Source organism: Belonocnema kinseyi, chromosome 3, assembly GCF_010883055.1.
Source record: "Belonocnema kinseyi isolate 2016_QV_RU_SX_M_011 chromosome 3, B_treatae_v1, whole genome shotgun sequence".
Classification (NCBI taxonomy): Eukaryota; Metazoa; Arthropoda; class Insecta; order Hymenoptera; family Cynipidae; genus Belonocnema; species Belonocnema kinseyi.
In genome coordinates, this window is record NC_046659.1 from 52,164,782 (window position 1) to 52,183,238 (window position 18,457).

General features: G+C 36.2%; 1 protein-coding gene across 2 annotated transcripts in view; it reads right to left on the reverse strand.

The window, feature by feature from the left end:
* Positions 1-210: 210 nt before the first annotated feature.
* LOC117170272 (probable helicase senataxin) overlaps positions 211-18,457 on the reverse strand; it is a 128,668-nt gene continuing 110,421 nt past the window's right edge. For both annotated transcript variants that reach the window (XM_033356932.1, XM_033356931.1), the window contains 2 exons: positions 589-802; positions 211-498 (listed from right to left, as the gene is read on the reverse strand). In XM_033356932.1, coding sequence (XP_033212823.1) covers positions 376-498; positions 589-802 — 337 coding nt within the window. In that variant the 3' untranslated portion in view covers positions 211-375. The remainder of the gene's footprint in view (positions 499-588; positions 803-18,457) is intronic.

Here is an 18,457-nt window from a genome sequence, read left to right on the forward strand (position 1 = left end):
CTGGAACTATTAAACATTGAAATTAAAAGGTAGCTTTTCGTTTCCAAAACGGACTATAAAGAAAATGACAATGTATTGCTACTTAAAGAATGTTTTCTTTTCACAGCGGACATTAAAACTTAAATTATACTTCTTTTCTAAATAAAAAGTATATGTTTTTCATATAATAATAATGTAAAAAAGTAACTTATCGCTGATGTTAAAATAAGAGTTCCTAGACCACTGTAATTCTGACTTTTCATCATAAGAGGAATTTGCTTCTTGGCTAATAATCTTATATTTTAATAACAGACATTAAAAATTTATTTCTATACTATTTTCGAGGTAAAAAATAGTTTTTATACATGAAAATATTACCGCATAGAGCACCGTATTTCATGAAACACGTTTTCTTATTACATAATTTTTTAATTCCGAAGGACTTGCAGGGTCAATGATGTTAAAATAAGAGTTCTTAGGCACTGCACTTCTAACTACTGATGATAAGAGACTTGGCTTCTGGGGATAAGAGTATAAGTATTATTAAGGTTTGCCGTGAACATCTTTCAAAATTTGTTTTATTTAAAGTAGAATGAAAAGTTAACTTACCATATTCTTCCTAAACGTGCCATATAATATCAAGCTGTGTTTGACTCTGGTCATCGCTGAATATAACCATTCATCTCCTACAGGATCTTCCACGTCTTCAGTTATTTTAGAGCACGATATTATTATCACATCCCTCTCCTGGTTCTTAAAGGCAGAAAGAGTGTCGACATCGATTTTGAACATATCACGTTTTTCAACCAATATTGTCGATAAACTAGAAATTATAATCAATGAAAAAGTTATTTATCATATTGAAAAATATACCATTTTAGAATATGCAGCGTAACAGCTGAAATCTAAGAAAGTAACTCACGGTGATTTTCCGATTTTCAAAACTATTTCCAGCCATTCAAATTTTATAACAACTAAAACATTGCGAGCGCTATGCGTGCACTAATCATCTTTTCTTCAGAGAGAAAAACACGGTTTATTTTTCAGGGAATTGAAAGGGTATATTTTTTATAATAAACGGATCTACCACACAGTCAATCACTGTAGCCACTTTTCTTTCAATAAATTAAATAACTAAAACAAATAATTTAAGGGCTAACCACTGAATTCAATGAATTTCTAATTTTCCTAAATTCAATCAGTGTCATATTTTGTTTTTTTCATCCTGAATTATTTAAGATTCGTTAAAATTCTCTTGAATTTATTTAAATTCGCTTTAAATTCTTTTCACTCCCATATTACTCAATTTCATTAAAGTCTCTTAAATCTATAAGACCCGAGTTTTTTTCACATGTACACATAGTGCTTGATGATGTCATAGTCAATACATGCAACAATATATAGTTTTGAATTTTTTACAAATAAAGGAAATTCATTCTACTTTTACTGAAATAAATGGAGTTGTTGGGACTTTTGAATTTTTTCTCAATTAAATTCAATTCTTTTGAATTTTACCTGAAATGTTTTCAATTATTATGAATTTATCCATAACTGGATAAAATTTACCCGGAATTCTGATGAATTTCATCGGATTCTAATGTATTCATTTTATTTCAAAAGAACACTAGTCACTTTTAGTCGTGGAATGGACCTGCCACATGTTGGCCAACAGGAACTTGGTAGTGAACGAGCACCTGGAAAACAAGTGCAAGAAGCTAGTAACGAATCTATGGTTCTGTAGTATCTGTAGGATCTAAACATCGATCATGCGATCCAGGCTAACCTATGCAGCAGTAATCTGGTGGAGCGGGGTCGAACAGTCTACTGTGAAGTCCCGACTGGAAAGGATCAGGGGATTGATGCTTATAAGGCATCACTAGTGCCTCGAAGTTGACACACACGACGGCGCTGGAGATACTAATAGGTTTGGAGCCCCTCTATTTCATCATCAACGTCGTAGCTGCAAATGTGGCCTGGAGATTAAATATGGTAAACGATAGCAGTATCTTGACAGTTGTGTGGATACCAATCAACATCGCGAGGAGGGCGACACTGAGCATACTCAGGGACAAAATGTCCACTCGCCAGAACCTCTTTGACAAGAAGTATCGACTTAGCCTATCCACAAAATAGGAATGGGCTAATGGTAAGTCACACCTACCCAGTGATGGAGGCAACTGGTTTACAGATGGCTCCAGAAGCAATGAGGACGCAGGAGCTAGCGACAGACAACCGAGTTACTCTGCTTTGGACCCCTTGACACATCGGCATCAAGGGTAATGAGATATCAGACAGGTTAGCAACACTAGCAGCAAAATAAAATTTAACTAGACCCGAGCCAGTTTTAGGAATTGCCAGTAGGTTAGTCACTGAAGATATTAACATTTGGCTGTCCGAGGAACATCAGAATGTGTGGGGTTTGGACTTTAGTTGCAGACAAGCTAAAACACTTTTGGGCTCAAAGCTAAACTCTAACCGAACGAAGGAGTTACTCAAGCTAGGGAGGAACAAAGTCAAAGTACTAACAGAAATGTATATAGGACTCTGAAACCTCCGATTTTGCAAACATAAGATAGGGCTTGAAGAAAGGCCCATCTGTCATCTGTGCGAAAAGGATAATTAGAGAAAAGTACCAAAAAATCGGACATTTTTTTCATCATTTTTTTCAAAGCCCAAAGAGTATTGGGACTTGAACCTAACTATGTTCAACGGTGATCGCAATAATTGAATTGCAAAATAAAAAAAACCTGTGTCATCAATATCACATCGACATACCCTTCGGAGAATGGAGCAGCAAACTCTGTACTCGGGGGTTTTCGGGGTCGCGGATTACGAATTCTAAATTCGAATTTCAGAATCCCACATCACGGATCCATTCTGGCAGACATAAAATTTCGAAATCCGTCTATTTCACGATTCAGACATTCTAGGCTCAGCATAACCCAGAGAAAACGACGTGACCGTGGTAGAATGCTGTCTCTTTTCGGGTGATTGATTAGGGTGAGTCCCCTTGCCTCTCACTGAAATATGAATTCACTTAGTGCTTCTTCTTGAAACACGGATTAGAGTAAGGTTAGTCACACTCTCTACAGAAAATTCTGGTCCTTATAGGACAATGTAAACAGACTTTGAGTTGTTCACTAAAAGGATTTATATTTTAGTCACCCTGACGGAAACAGAATTCTACCACGTCCACGTCATTGTCTCCGCTGTATGGAATTCTGCAAATCGAATTTGAAATTCGTAATCAGCTACCCCAAAAACACGGGAGTACAAAGTTGTTCGAAAATCGTACATTTTTGAAAATGTCTGCCATTTTAAATTTCGAAAATTTGATGTCAAATTTATTATCAGCGACCCCGAAAACGCCCGAGTGCAGAATTGTGCGAAAATCGTAGAGTTTACAAATTTTCATTTCCGCTATATTGGGTCCACCATTTTGAATTCCAAAGATTCGATCTCAAATTCATAATAAGCGACCTTGAAAAATCCCGGGTACAGAGTTGTACGAAAATCGTAGAGTTTCCAAAATTTCATGCCTGCCATATTAGGTCCGCCATTTTGAATTCCAAAAATTCGATGTCAAATCCATAAGCAGCGTCCCCGAAACCCCACGAGTACAAAGTTGTGCAAAAATAGTAGATTTTCCAAAATTGCATGCCCGCAATATTGGATCCTGCCTTTTCCGAAGGGTATACCTATTTGAGATCAGCGATATAAGTTTTTTTTGCGCTTCCACTATTCCAATCACCGTTGATCATAGTCATGTTCGAGTTCCAATCATCTTTTAGCTCAAAAAAAACTATGAAAAAAAAATTCCGATTTTTCGGGACTTTTCTCTAAATTCGGCGCTATATCGGATTTTCTACTTAAAAAAACTCAATTCTGACCACGGCTTCTTGAAGAGCATACCCAAAACTATAAGGAAACATGGTTTTCGTTTGGAAATTTCTCTTTTTCAGTCATGAGATTAAGGCTTAAACATAACAGGGGCCACAGTCTCTATTCTTTCTAAAATACAGGAATAAAGAGATTTTTTTCAAAAATAGAGGACTTTTTGAGGGCATTAAAAAAATGAAGGATAGGATAAATAAAGGAATCAAGGTTCATAACAATGTTATTAGTGTTCGGATGAACAATTATATACAGGGTGTCTAAAAAGTCCCAGGACGGTTGGATGTTTCCTCAGGTAAAATATTTTTCAAAAAAGTGAAGGTCATTCCTGAAGCAAATTTCAACGAGGAATTCAATGGTGACCTTCATTTTGACCTTGAGGTTGACCTTCATGGCTTTTTGAAGGTCAACTTTGTTTTTTTAAATGGAAGCCCCCCTTTTTTTACATCTGCAATCGATTGACCGGAAAATTCTACGTTCAGGTACGTACCCAAGTCATAGGTCAATTGTAAAGTTCAAGGTAATTTAGAGGTTATTTGAAATGAACAAAGTTTTCCAAGAGGTCAGTGTAATTCCTGAAGTAAATTTCAACGAGAAATTCATTGGTGAGCTCTGTATTGATCTTGGTTACAGCGTTTTGAATATTGTAAAATTATAAGGAAATTTTTCATTAAAAGTTCCAGGTTGCAGTCCTATACCGTTTTTTGATACCTAAGTCAATACCTAAGGCGATATCATAAGTCCTATACCTAGATAGGCATAGCCCAAGCATTTGTTGAAAACCCACACCTTAGTTTAGCTCGAGCTATTGATGAGCGTGACGTTGCTCCTGAGACAGTGCGAAATATTTTAAAAAGCATTAATTTCCATCCTTACAAAATTCATTTGGTACAAGAGCTCAGTGAAGACGATCCGGATCGTCGGGTTGAATTTTGTGAAATCATGATAGACAGAATTGATAGGGGTCCTCTTTTCTTGTACAATACAGTATTTTCAGATGAATCTCTTTCACTTTAAAAGGTGAAGTTAACAGACAAAATTGTAGATATTGGTCCGATACAAATCCTGATTGGATGTTGGAGAGTTACACGCAATATCCACAAAAGATTAATGTTTGGGCCGGTATCTTGAATGATGCATTGATAGGCCCTTTCTTCATCGATGGTAATCTCAATGCCCGTGAATATGAAGAGCTTCTCAGGAACCAAATTGTGTCAAGAATAAGGGAGATTACAGGCGATAATTTTCAAAATATTTGGTTCCAGAAGGATGGAACAGCGGCTCATTATGGTAGGGAGGTTCGAACATATTTGGATACTCAGTTCCCTTAAAGGTGGATTGGAAGTCGGGGTGAAATCGAGTGGCCTGCTAGATCTCCTGATCTGACGCCTCTCGACTATTTTCTTTGGGGTTACTTAAAGAGTAAAGTATACTCAAAGCAACCTCAAAGCTTAGACGAATTGCAGAATCGGATTCTGCAACAGGCTACTTTGATTGATAGGGAGATGATTCGTAATGCTGTAACTTATTTTTACAATCGCATAGCTTATTGTCAAGAAGCTCAAGGATTTCAGTTCGAACATCTTCATTGAAGCGTGAGAGGCAAGGGGACTCACGCTAATCAAGCACCCCAAAGGGAATAGAATTTATTACGTCCACGTCGTTGTTCCTGGGTAATGCTAAACGTAAACGTAAACTGCTTGGAAAAAATCTTGAAAAACCTTGAAGATCATCACCAGATCAATACAGAGCTCGCCAATGAATTTCTCTTTGAAATTTACTTCAGGAATTACACGGACCTCTTGGAAAACTTTGCTAATTTCTAATAACCTGTGACCTTGAACTTTACAATTGACCTATGACTTGGGTACGTACCGGAACGTAGAATTTTCCGCTCCATCGATAGCAGACGTAAAAAAAGGGGGTTTCCATTTAAAAAAACAAAGTTGACCTTCAAAAAGCCATGAAGATCATCTTTAAGGTCAAAATGAACGTCACCATTGAATTCCTCGTTGAAATTTACTTCAGGAATGACCTTCACTTTTTTGAAAAATATTTTACCTGAGGAAATTAGAACTACGTCAGTGAGAAATTAAGGTATCTTCGAATGGACGTATGTACATGACCATTTAAACCACAAACTAATAAACCTACACGAGTGAAGTCAGTAGAAAATTAGATATCTTTAAATAAATGTCTTACTATAAACGTTAAAAAGTAATTAAACTATATAAACTCTTTAAATGATAATGTGCCTAATAAGTTACAACTTAAACAATCGTAAAGCATACTCTTCTAGCAATCTTTTTATACTCATTGGAGTGGGTTAATCGGATCTTACGCCTTTATTGTTGAGTTCACACATCCTATATACCTGTGTTTCCAAAAATCTCAATTTTACTTGTGTTATTTATTTAGAATCAGTTGTAGCTAAACAGTTAAAAGCCATTTAATTAAATATGAAAGTCTTAGAGTTTACAAATTACAATAAAAAACTAATTACTAAAAAATATAAAAATTCTAACGAGCCTTTCCTAAATTTTAATAGCGCATAATGGCTTCATAGTTTATTAAACTAGTATCACATTGAATATTGAAGAAAATATTGTTACTGTAAATTATCAAGTAATTGTATATTCCTTCATTCAAACAAATAATATTCTTCTGCAGAGCAGAAGAAGGTATTATTAAATACCTTGTTAAACTTTTCTTTTCTTTGCTATTGTTTTCAGCATTTCAGTAGTTAACTTGCTGATATTTTGTTGTAAGCTATCTGCCATTTGTCGCTTTGCTTTTTCTTTATCCCGAAGTTGATGTAGATTGTGGATTAATTCTTTTACAACTATATCTTTGGCATTTCTCTTCACAACCAAGTTCAACTCAACTTGTATAGATTCCGCATCAAGTGTTGCATTTTTGAAATCCTATTCTGCTGATTGTAAATCATCCTCTAATTTCTTGCTTCTGTTTTGTTCTTTTTCTATATTTTCTAACAGTGCGTTTTCTTTGGCTTCAACTTCAGTTTCCGCAGCTTTCTTCTCAGCCTGTTCCTTAAGGATTCGCTTTTCGTTATCTAAGTAAATCTGGTATGACGAATGAGCTTTCTGTGCTAGTCTAACTAATTCAGGGGTTATGGACACTTTGTGCACCATTTTATCATAGTTTCTTGATAGTGAAAAAACCTTTTTCTACATCAGCGTTTCCATGTGTCAGAGCAAGAGCATTTTGGATGATTACCTTTATCTCTTGATATCTTACACCCGAATTTTAATGATTCTGAAGGCTAAATATGAGGCTCCAATATGAATCAATTCTTTTATCCTATTCAGTTTACATCGCACATTTTCGTCCCGTTGTAGTAACCTCCATTCGCATTCTTATTGGTGTCAATGTAAGGTAGTGGCATTAACTGTCCAATTTCTGCTATGTAAAATACACCCTCAGATTTCTTAATATTTTCGGGCGAAAGATATTGAAAACATTTCATGGTTTTGAAATACTTCATTTTTTTTTAGTAAATGATTTACTGTAACAGTGTAAAACTTTTTTTATTTCAGTCAAGAAAAACAACTTGTCTTTCCTAAATAAAGCTGCAACTGTTGGTTTTAGTGTTTCTTCAGGATTTACCTCAACAAATCTAAAAAGTTGGTTTCATCTTTAAGCAGTGACGTTTTTCCCTAACAAATGAAGTAGATTCCAGAATTGACATTTTGATAATACTAGATAGCAAAATCAAAATTAGCAGTTTTAACTGATCATACTGTATATGAATAAGCGTTTCTTCTTTTTGCATAAACATGGTAAATTCAGTAGTGAATATCTTGGATGCATAGGCGATGAACTTTAAAGTTCTCTTTAAGGGGGTATCTTTTAAAAACTTTATTGTATCAATATAATTCTTCTTTTCAAGAATGGAAGATTCATTCTTTGCTATGTACCTCAGAAAATAATTTTCTAACGCTGGTAACGGCTCATCTACTCTTTCAGTTGCTGGACCTATAGTTAACAACCTTGTGCTTATGTGTTTAATGATGTGTTGAGGCAAACTTAGATCATCTGAATCTTCTCAAATAGTTGACACCTGTGGTGAAAATAATACTAGACTTTCACTATGAAATCGGAAACATCTATGGAAAGGCTGTTGCAACCATTTACAAAAGAATTATGTACAATATGCAACTCACAGATACCTATGTCAAAAAGGGGTTGAGCCTTCAACGTTTTCAACTTTTATTGGAACAAAATCATAACGGTTTTATTTAAATTTGGCCCATCATATCCTAGAGTTAAGACCACTTTTATCGATAAACCGTCGATATCTTTAACCATTTGTTGGTGAAAATATGGTCCTAAAGCTTCGGTGATAAGATATTGAGCTTTACTTGGGGACAATGAAAAATTACCTGGTATAGAGCCTCGAAACATGACTTAAAATAATTCTTTTTCCCTTGCACATGACGCGATGAAACTGCAGCTTATAACCGTTTTCATTCACCAATACAGTTCCGCTCTAGTTGAAGATTCTTTTGGATTAAATATCGCGACACTACTGTGCAAGCGATTAGAATTTTTAATAACAAAAGTCTGAGAAGGCAAAAATTTATTAGGAGCTATTGTTTGCTGAATAAATATCGGTTCAGGTAATTCAGGAATTACTAAAAGTGCTTCAGGAGTTGCTAATAATAAAGTCTGAAGTTTGGGCAAATTTTGCAGAAGCAAGAATATAAGTCGTTTTGATTTTTGTGCGACCATTGGGATACAAAAGTTCCGTTATTATCTTTCAGAAGTAACCACTTATCTTGAAATTTCACTTTTTTCGACATGTTGAGTGCAGGATTTTAATGTTGTCAAAATAACTGAAATACAATAATGGATAAAAATTAAAGTCACAAAAATGACAAAAAAATTAAGAATGTAATAAATATGAGTCTTCAAAATTGAAATTCTTACCTTTATATTGACTAACCAGGCAACTGAAGAACAAATCCACGAAATGTCTGCATTGAAAAATCTTTCATCTAAAATGCCGAAATGTAGCTGCAGAAATAATATATTTTAAATAATATATTAATAAATTTTTTTACCTTTCAGAAATATAACGAACGGCTTGAATAATTATTTTTTCTTTAATTAATTTTATAGCTCTTTACCTCTCATATCACAGAACTTTATCTAAAATTGTTTAAAAATGTAAAAAGTAAAGATAATCGAAGCACTCAAATAAATTTGGAACAGATTTGCTATAAATGTACTGATACTTATAATTACAAAAATGAATTAAAGCAACGTTATTTTTGAAAAATAAATAGCACAATCATAACGATCAGGATAAAGCAGAAGTGAGCCTAATAAGGGGAAATGAGAGGAAATAACATAACCTGTATTCTTAGAGGCAAATTCATTTGAGAAGAAATAAAAGCTACATTTCCACAAAGCCGCAAAATTAAAAGAAGCAAATACAATGAAAATATTTAATGTCTGAAACATTATACTCATACAATTAACTTACCTAAACTTTAAACCACTCGATTAAGAACATAAACGCCACGTGCTGAACAGTTCCACGGATCCGATAAACAATATACGCAATTCTCAATACAGTCAAACCTCGGAAACTGTAGCTTTGGACACTGTCACACCTCGGACAGTGTAGTCAGCTGTTTCGTGTACACTGTAAGAAGCAGGTGATTAGCCCAGGGCCGATGCATCCTCGAAGCCCCGCCTCTGAGACATGTAGTACCGACTTAGTTTTGGACGATACACTCCTGTAACTCGACGCCGATTACCTGAGGGGCTAGGTCACGTGCGCTTACAGTTTTCGATTCAGCGGATCCCGATGATTGACAGTGTCCGAAGTTCGACTGTATATGCTAAAAAGGGAGGTTAAGTCGGTTATCGCTTTAATCGATTCATCGGTACGATACAATGCAGATAGATTCGCGATATCGATATTATTATCGATATTGCGAGGGCGTGCAAGTATTCAAATATAATTTTCAAAGCAGAAGAAAGTGAGGAATTAGAGGACCAACTGTTATACCTGACATAAGTTAAAAATTGTTGTTGTTGGTCACTAAGGCATTCTCTGCCCAAGATGAACATCACAAATGATGTGCGTGCACTAATAGAACACTTCAACAGCAAGGTTTCACCTACGTATTTGAACGTAACACAAACTGTGTTAGAGTGCAAACTCTTGTATACTGTGCAGCTGTGGCAACCTTTAAAACGTTGGGCCGCAGAACTAGGCCTACAAATTCAGTTTTTGTCCCAGTAAGGTATCGAGGTCCACCATGGAAGACCAGACTGGATATGGATGTCAGCAAAGTAAGGTGCAAATTAGGTCGATTAAATCCATATAAAAGAAGTAAATAGAACCAGAAAGCTGATATACCATGTTAATAAAATCCGTAATCGAACCTTTCAGACAGATGAAAGAAGGTTCTATCGTGAACTGAATGTATGTAAAGCCAAATAGCCAGAAAAACATCGATGACCCTCAATTGGAAGACATGACTAAATGCTGGTTGGGTGCACTGCATAATTAAAACTGAAGAAAGCAAGGGTAAGCATTAGCCCTGAATTGCAGCTGACAAACATCACAGCTTTAGATGTTTCAGCGGACTCCAAAAGGGCAAGTGACTGGAAAGCTTCATATCTCGACATGGTGCACAACTTCTGGTACAAGTACCTGACGAGTGTGCATCATGCGTTATCTACAAAACCAGACGCTCAAAATCCATCTGAATTTCGACCGATAGCCTGTCTACCAACAATTTATAAATGTTTTACAGCTGCCATTGCAGATAAGGTATATTCTCATTGCGACGAGAATGCCATCCTTATAGAAGAACAAAAAGGATGTTGTAAAAACTCGCGAGGCAGTAAAGATTTAGTACCTATAGACGCTCTTGCCATGAATCAAGCTCGCAAGGACACAGGAACTTACACATGGTATACATTGACTACAAGCAAGCATTTCCTTCCATATCCCATGACTATTTGCTTAAAGTCTTAAAACTTTGCAAAATCTGCGCACGCAACATTGACATTCTAAGTCATGCGATCAGGCTTTGAATTACATGCATCAAGTATTTTGATCATGGACAACCAAAAATAAATAGATCAATACGCATTTTGACGGTAATATTTCAGGAGACTCCTTCAGTGCCCTATCCTTCTGTTTAGTGTTTAACCCATTGAGCAAAATACTAAAGAGCACGTTTCATGGGTTCAGAATACATGATAAGAAGGATGGTCATCAAGTGACCAATCTTCTGTACATGGGTGACCTGAAGCTGTACGCTAGTTCAACCCAGAAAATGCAACAAGTGATCGATGCCACAAAGCAATTTTCCAATGATATTCAGATGGAGTTCGGACTAGATAAATGCAGAACACTGCATTTAACCAGTGGGGAATAGAAGACCGCAGGGTTAGAGGGGGAGTTCGAAAATGATATTGAGGAAATAACTGCGGTTCGTCAATATAAATTTCTGGGTATTATTGAATCTAAGGGTATTTAGCATACGACAGTTAAAACAAGCCTAACTACTTAGATAGATTATGATGATTTCTCTCAACTCGACAAACAAAATCAGGGCAATCAACACCTATGCCATCCCTGTCCTCACGTGCTCATTTCGGCTCATCAAATGGTCTAAGACCGACCTTGACAAATAATACAGAATTGTCCGCATAGAAATGACAAGCACTGAATGCACCACATTAAGTCAATGACTAAAAGGGTAGTTCTACCAAAAAATATAGGGATTAGGGGCGTTACAGACGTCAAAAAACTGTGTGAGTCATAAGTTATACAGTCGCGAGGCCATTTTAACAGCAAACGAAATGTTATGCTTTACAGCATCATCTGTAAAGCGAATCTTGACTACACGCCCTTGAATTTATCCTGAGATGGGACCTTGAATATCAGTACAGAAACCATAGAGGAATTAGAAATGCAATGAAGGCAGAAAGCCATCTACGGTGAGCACCCCAAAACGTTAGATCAAGATGAAGTGAATAGTGAGGCATCCCATATTTGGCTGAGAAAAGAGTGTTCTGTATCCAGAGACGGAAGGATTCATCATTGCGATATGGAAAAAGGTTGTTAGCACCAGGAATTATCGCAAACACGTGTTAAATCATGACGTGGTTGACCGGTCCCGATTATGTGGAGATATCAGCGAATCCACTGAGCACAGTATTAATGGCTGCCGCGTAAGGACTCAGAGAGAATATACGCACAGACATAACTATGTGAAAAAGCGAAAATTACATCTTGTATTGGGATGTTACTATCCAAACGGATCATTTTGTCTGAGCTAATCGACTTGACATCGTGATGCGAAAAAAAAAGTGGAAGAGTTTACACCATCGACATTGCTTGTCCACTAAACCGAAATTTGCAGTCAACCTATACAAACAAGATCATTAAGTATAGCGAGCTAAAGCATGAAGTAAAGACAATACAATATGAAGGAATATGAAACATGCATCTACTCATCCCATTGTGTTTTCGGCTACAGGTAATTTTCACGCAAGATGCACTGAACATCTTGGACATTTAGGAGTCAGTAGGGGACTAGCAGTAGTTCAGAAGGCGGTTATAATAAAGACCAGTTGCACTGTAAGAAATTTTCTCGTCCATCAGGAAGCAAGTGACTAAAAAACTGTAGACTGGCAGGTGGTAGCTCTCAGAAAGCCTCCAGAGGTGACTGTTGTCATCTCTAATGCTTGCGGCCACTGTTTGAGTAATTTTGTACCCACAACATCATCGCAGGAGGTTTCAAGCATCGTATTAGCCCATTAACGCCCAAAAAAACCGAAAAACTAAGCTTAACTTTGCTACTGAATTTCGTATCGAAAAATTTTTTTATGTAACAAAATTGGTGCAGAAAACATGTTGCACTTTCGAAAAATGGAAAACAACTTTGAAATTCAAGATGGATATCTCAAAATGGCGAATTTAAAAAAAAGAAATTGTTATTTCTACCCTCAAATGACAGCAATGAATTTGACTATTAACCAAACAACCTATATATTTTTTGCATGGTTCTTCGGGTCACTTATTACAAATCTGGCCGCGAAATTGCAAAATTAATTTGTTTAAACTATTTGTTTAAACAAATTATTCTGAAGGATTAGATTGCTCACAAGATGAATTTTCTTTTCATGCTTTTTGGGTCTGCTGAGTACGAATATGACGTCAAATTTTCGAAATCAATGTGTTTAAACAATTTTTTAAACAATATTTCAACAAATTGTTGCAATATTGCAGTTTTTGCAAGATGCATATGCTTCCTTTGGTTGCCTACGTAATTGCTGTTTTTCACTACGAAATTGATTTCAATCACAAAAAATGTCAAAGCGACAACGAAAAGAAGCACAAATTGATGAAGAATCTGAAAAAGATTCTGATTTAGATGAATCAGGTGATCAATATGATGAAATGATCCTGATTCCGAACCTGGATTATTCTGGTGATGATGATTCAAATTCTGAATATGAAGTTGACAAATCTATGGATGATAACTGGCTTCCTGGTATGAAATTTGAAAAAGTTTTTCAAAGTTATACTGAGAGTCAAAGTAAGTTAGAAGAGGATCATAATTATCAATGGGTAGATGGTGAAAGAGTTTGTCATGATGATATTGAAATATTATTATTACTATCTGATGCTAAAAAAAGGAAAATAAAAGAATGTAATCTAATTCAACTGTTCGAATGCTTCTTATCTGATGACATAAAATAATACATCATTGCAGCAACGAAAGAAAATAGTTCTGAACTTGCTCTATCGGATTTGAATACCTTTATAGGGATAATTATTTTCTCTTCGTTCAATAAAAAGAAGTCCCAGAGTGATTATTGGAGGAGGGATCCTTCCCGGTAATAAGCGTAGAATAGAGAACAATTAATATTTTCAGATTTCAGCGCATAAGTGAAGATTATTTTATTATTTTGAATGCGCGATATTTCCGTCTGTCTAAAACGCCACAATAAGAATAAGATACTTCCTAAACTTATTCACTTCTATTTCCATAACGACCGCCACGCAGTTTTCTATTCTCCCAAAGAGAACGTGTTTTCAATATATTTAATTCCTTCTAATTGTGCCGGTAACGCACCTCAAAGAGATATTTTTTATTCCTCAGAAGTCGTCATTTTTTTATTTTATTTAATTCCTTCTAATAAGTTCACAAAATATGTGTAATAAATTGTTTATTTCCTTCATGCGGAATGTAAATTCTGAAATTTTAATTTTTACCAATTCAACACTGCCTTTCTAGAGTTACAATTATTTAAATTCACACATTTGCATAGATTTCTTTTATGCCTTTTTTAAGACGTCTAATAAATGATTAAAAAATAAATAAATATAAGTTTGAATAATTTTCGAATTTCTAAGTTATAAAAAGATTTAATAATGAAAAATAGGTTATATAAATACTTTTGTTAAATTTGACTAAGTCGATTGAGAGGAATAGGATTTACACTTTTTCTGTTTCCGTTAGGGGATTTTTAGACGGAGGAAAAATCGCGTATTCATAGGAATACAAATCCTTAATTTTTCTGAATTCAACGCTTATTACCGGGTTATTTATCTTCTGTCATTGTTTCATCAGCCATGTCACGAAATCAGTTTCAGCTCATAAAATCGAAAATAAAATATTCGAAAAACACAGAAAATAATCCGAAAGATAAGAGGTGGCGGGCACGTGCAGTGTTGAATTTGTTAAAAAAAAATATTTTCCAGTATGGATATTTTCAAACTGCTTTGTCCATAGATGAAATGATGGTGAAGACATACGCGAAAACAAGCTTGCAGTAGTTTATCAAGGGCTAACAGATAAGATTTGGATTGAAAATATAGGGCATGTGTAGATCCAATGGGTATCTTCTATCTTGGGATCCATACTGCGGAAAAAATAGTCATATAGGAGACAATTTACTCACGAAATGTGCATTGGGTTCTAAAGTGGTAATGAATTTACCGCAAAACTTACTGCACGTAACGGTTCCTCGAAAAATAGTCCTCTATCACATACACTGGAACAACTATTTTACGAGTTTTTATTTGATTTTGCATGTACAAAAAAGAGGATTACGTGCAACAGGCACCATTAGAAAAAATCGAGTCAAAGTAAAAACCATGATTGATAAGAAAGCAGCGAGAGGAACGTATGCAGCGAAATTTTATCAGAACAGCAAAATAAATTACATCACTGACATGGACTCGAAGGAAGTGTCTATAGCTTCTACTGCAGCAGGTGTTACTCCGCATTCTTCACTAAGGCGTTATAGTTCTGAACATCGTGCGAAGGTAGAGCTCCCATTTCCAACAGCTTTGCATATTTACAACAGGTACATGGGGGTGTGGATATGCATGATTTACATTGCAATAATTTATTATCCTCTATTCAAAGTAAAAAATGGACGTGGGTAATCTTCGCCCGTCTTATTCAGGCTTCAATAACTGATGCAGTTGTACTGGCCAATACAGTTGATACAGGAAAAATAAAAAAAAGCAAAAAAGATTTTGCAGTTGCAATAGCTAAGAATTATTTGAATAAAGCAACTGTAAATCGTGAAAATCGCATGAATGGCAAAGAGAAGCAAAAAAATCCAAATGTTCTTGATGCGGTGTGAGAACATGCAAGTTCTGCCAGGATTGTCAATTGTTTTTATGCAGTGCCTGCTTTTCTAAAAAACATTAGAATCACCTAAAGAGTGCTAAGAGTTCTGTCTGGTCCCAGAAAGTATTCAAAAGGAGGTGGAAGGTTTTTCAGAAGAGTTCTAAAGAATGCAAAAATACAACAAAATTATAAAATAAAACAAATTGAAAAATTTTTTTTAAACAAAACAAACAACATAAAAAAAGACTACAAAAAAATCAAAATGAAAAAAAAACTTTCTATCCTTCGACCTCCACGCGGTGACAGTTGTTAAATGTTAAATACGGCGGCTGACAGAAGGGAATATTGCAACAGTTTGTTAAAAAGTTGTTTAAAAAATTGTTTTAACACATTGATTTGGCAAATGTGACGCCAGATTCGTGCTCAGCGGACCCAAAAAGCATGAAAATCATATGCATCTTGTGAAAAATCTAATTCTTCGGAATAATTTATTTAAGCAAATAGTTTAAACAAATTTATTTTGCAATTTCGCCGCCAGATTTGTAATAAGTGACCCGAAAACCATGAAAAAATATATAGGTTGTTTGGGTAACGAAATCCAGCAGCAAAAATTATTTGTCTTCAATTTTTGCATATTTTATGCTATAAATGCTGCCATATTGAATTTCCTGGTAAACGAGCAATTATTTGAACAACTTTATCTTGTAGAGCGGTCTTGAAAACATAAGTATGTTGAATTTAAAACATATGCGACATGTTTTACTACCACAACTGCATCAGAAAAGTTAAGCTTAGTTTTTCGGTCTTTTGGGCGTTAATGGGTTAAATTAACTTATAATATCCTCATCTCATCAGTCACTTGACTCAGTCAGTGGCTATGATGTAAAACCAAGTTCGCCCGGGTAAAAATTTGAAAAAATAATAATAATTGGATTATTAAAATTGAAATAATTCTTTTTGAAAACCAAAACTTACCACAAACATTTAACGATGTAAGGTTTCCAATTGGAAATAAATTTTCAGAATAAGAAAATATTCGATTTAAAATCATTAAAACACAGGTGCTCATATTTTTACATTGCGTCAAATTTTTAAAGATTCAATTAAACTGAACCCGGGAGCGTAAGGTGAAAGAAGGTGTTCTGCTAAACGCTATATACGTGAATAAACGATTGCGATTTATTCAAAGTAATTAACACAAAATACATAGGGTTACAATACTGCGCGATTCGGCGGAACGCAAAACCGCGGAACTGGCAGAAGGCCGAGTTGTTAGCTAATTGCGAGTTCGGGCTAGAGTGCCGAAAGACCCCCCAGCTACGAGGCGCTTCTCCTCGAAAAATCCGGTGGAAAGGGCAAGTCCCTCCCACGAGGTCCGAGGAAGCGGGTAGCTGGGACCGAGGGTTAATATTCATAAAATCGAAGGTCGGGCGTGCGCTTTCCCTTAAACAAACACATTAACGCGGATGCGAAGCCATGGGCGTTAAGCGCGGACGACCGTAAGTCTTCGGCGCGTCGTTTCAGATTTACGAATTTACAGTGTTTGTAGAAAGTGGTAAACTTCTGTCAAACACGTGGAGGGAAAGAGCACGCCACATCACCCCCTTACCAGTGATAACGCTACATAGATAGACATAAAAATAAAATGATAATGTTGGAAAATAACATACATGAAAAATCGGACTACCATATAATAATGCGTGTGAAAATATAATTTTAAAATTTTAATAGGAAATAAATGTAATACTAAACCTACTTGAAACCAGCTTGGAAACGATCTGGATAACGAATGTTTCGTCCAGAGCGATTCGTTGAGCGACTACGATTTTCGCAGTTTCTAGTCGGATTTCGCGATCCTGGCTGCGGTACATTAGCAGGTGCAGGCGCAGCTTGGATTGGAGGCGGTACATTACTACGTGCAGGAGCAACTTGAGTCGGAGTCGTGACATTTCCGCGATTAAATTGTACAACAATATCGTAGTCGTCGTCATCGCCGTACATTTTGTTTTCTTCGACAAGCTTCTCTAAGTCATCGGATAAAATGAAAGCGGGCTTGAGTCGATCGATCGAAACGCGAACCTTTTTATTTTTTATCTTGATCACAAAGGATTTATCGTCACGCTTGATGACTTTATACGGTCCGTCGTACGGCGGATCGGATGGACCGCGCACAGTGTCATCACGTAAAAATATGAAAGGTGAGGTCGCTAAGTCTTTGAATATGAAAACTTTTTTCTTACCGTGTCGGCGCACAAACGTCGGTTTGACATTGTCAACACGTCTTTTTAAATCATCGACAAAGGAGGACGTCGGGTTTCGCTCGGTAGCGATGAAAAATTCCGCAGGCAAGCGCAAGCCGGCACCATAAACTAACTCGGCGGCGGTAACACCGAGGTCTTCTTTAATGGCGGTCCGAATGCCTAGTAAAACAATGGGCAAAATAGAGACCCAATCGTTGCCATCGTGGCATTTAATTGCCGCTTTCAGTTGCCTGTGCATTTTTTCGACCAATCCGTTTCCTTGGGGATGATGAGCTGTCGTACGAATGCGTTTAGTACCTAATAGTTTACATAATTCGGCAAAGAGCGCTGATTCAAATTGACGCCCTTGATCGGTTGTGATTCGCGAGGGAACACCAAAACGAGAAATCCAAGTTGATAACAAAGCTTTGGCGACAGTAGCGGCTTCCATATCAGCCATTGGAATAACTTCGGGCCAGCGAGAAAAGCGGTCGACACATGTTAAGCAATACCTAAAACCTTGGCAATAACTCATGGTAATAATATCTATATGGATATGTTCAAAACGATTAACTAATTTCTCGAATTGTTCGATTGGGGCAGAAACGTGTCGAGTGACTTTGCATCGCTGGCACGGGATACACGCGCGCGTCCAGTCTCTACAATCTTTATTAATAGATGGCCAAACAAAACGCGAAGTGA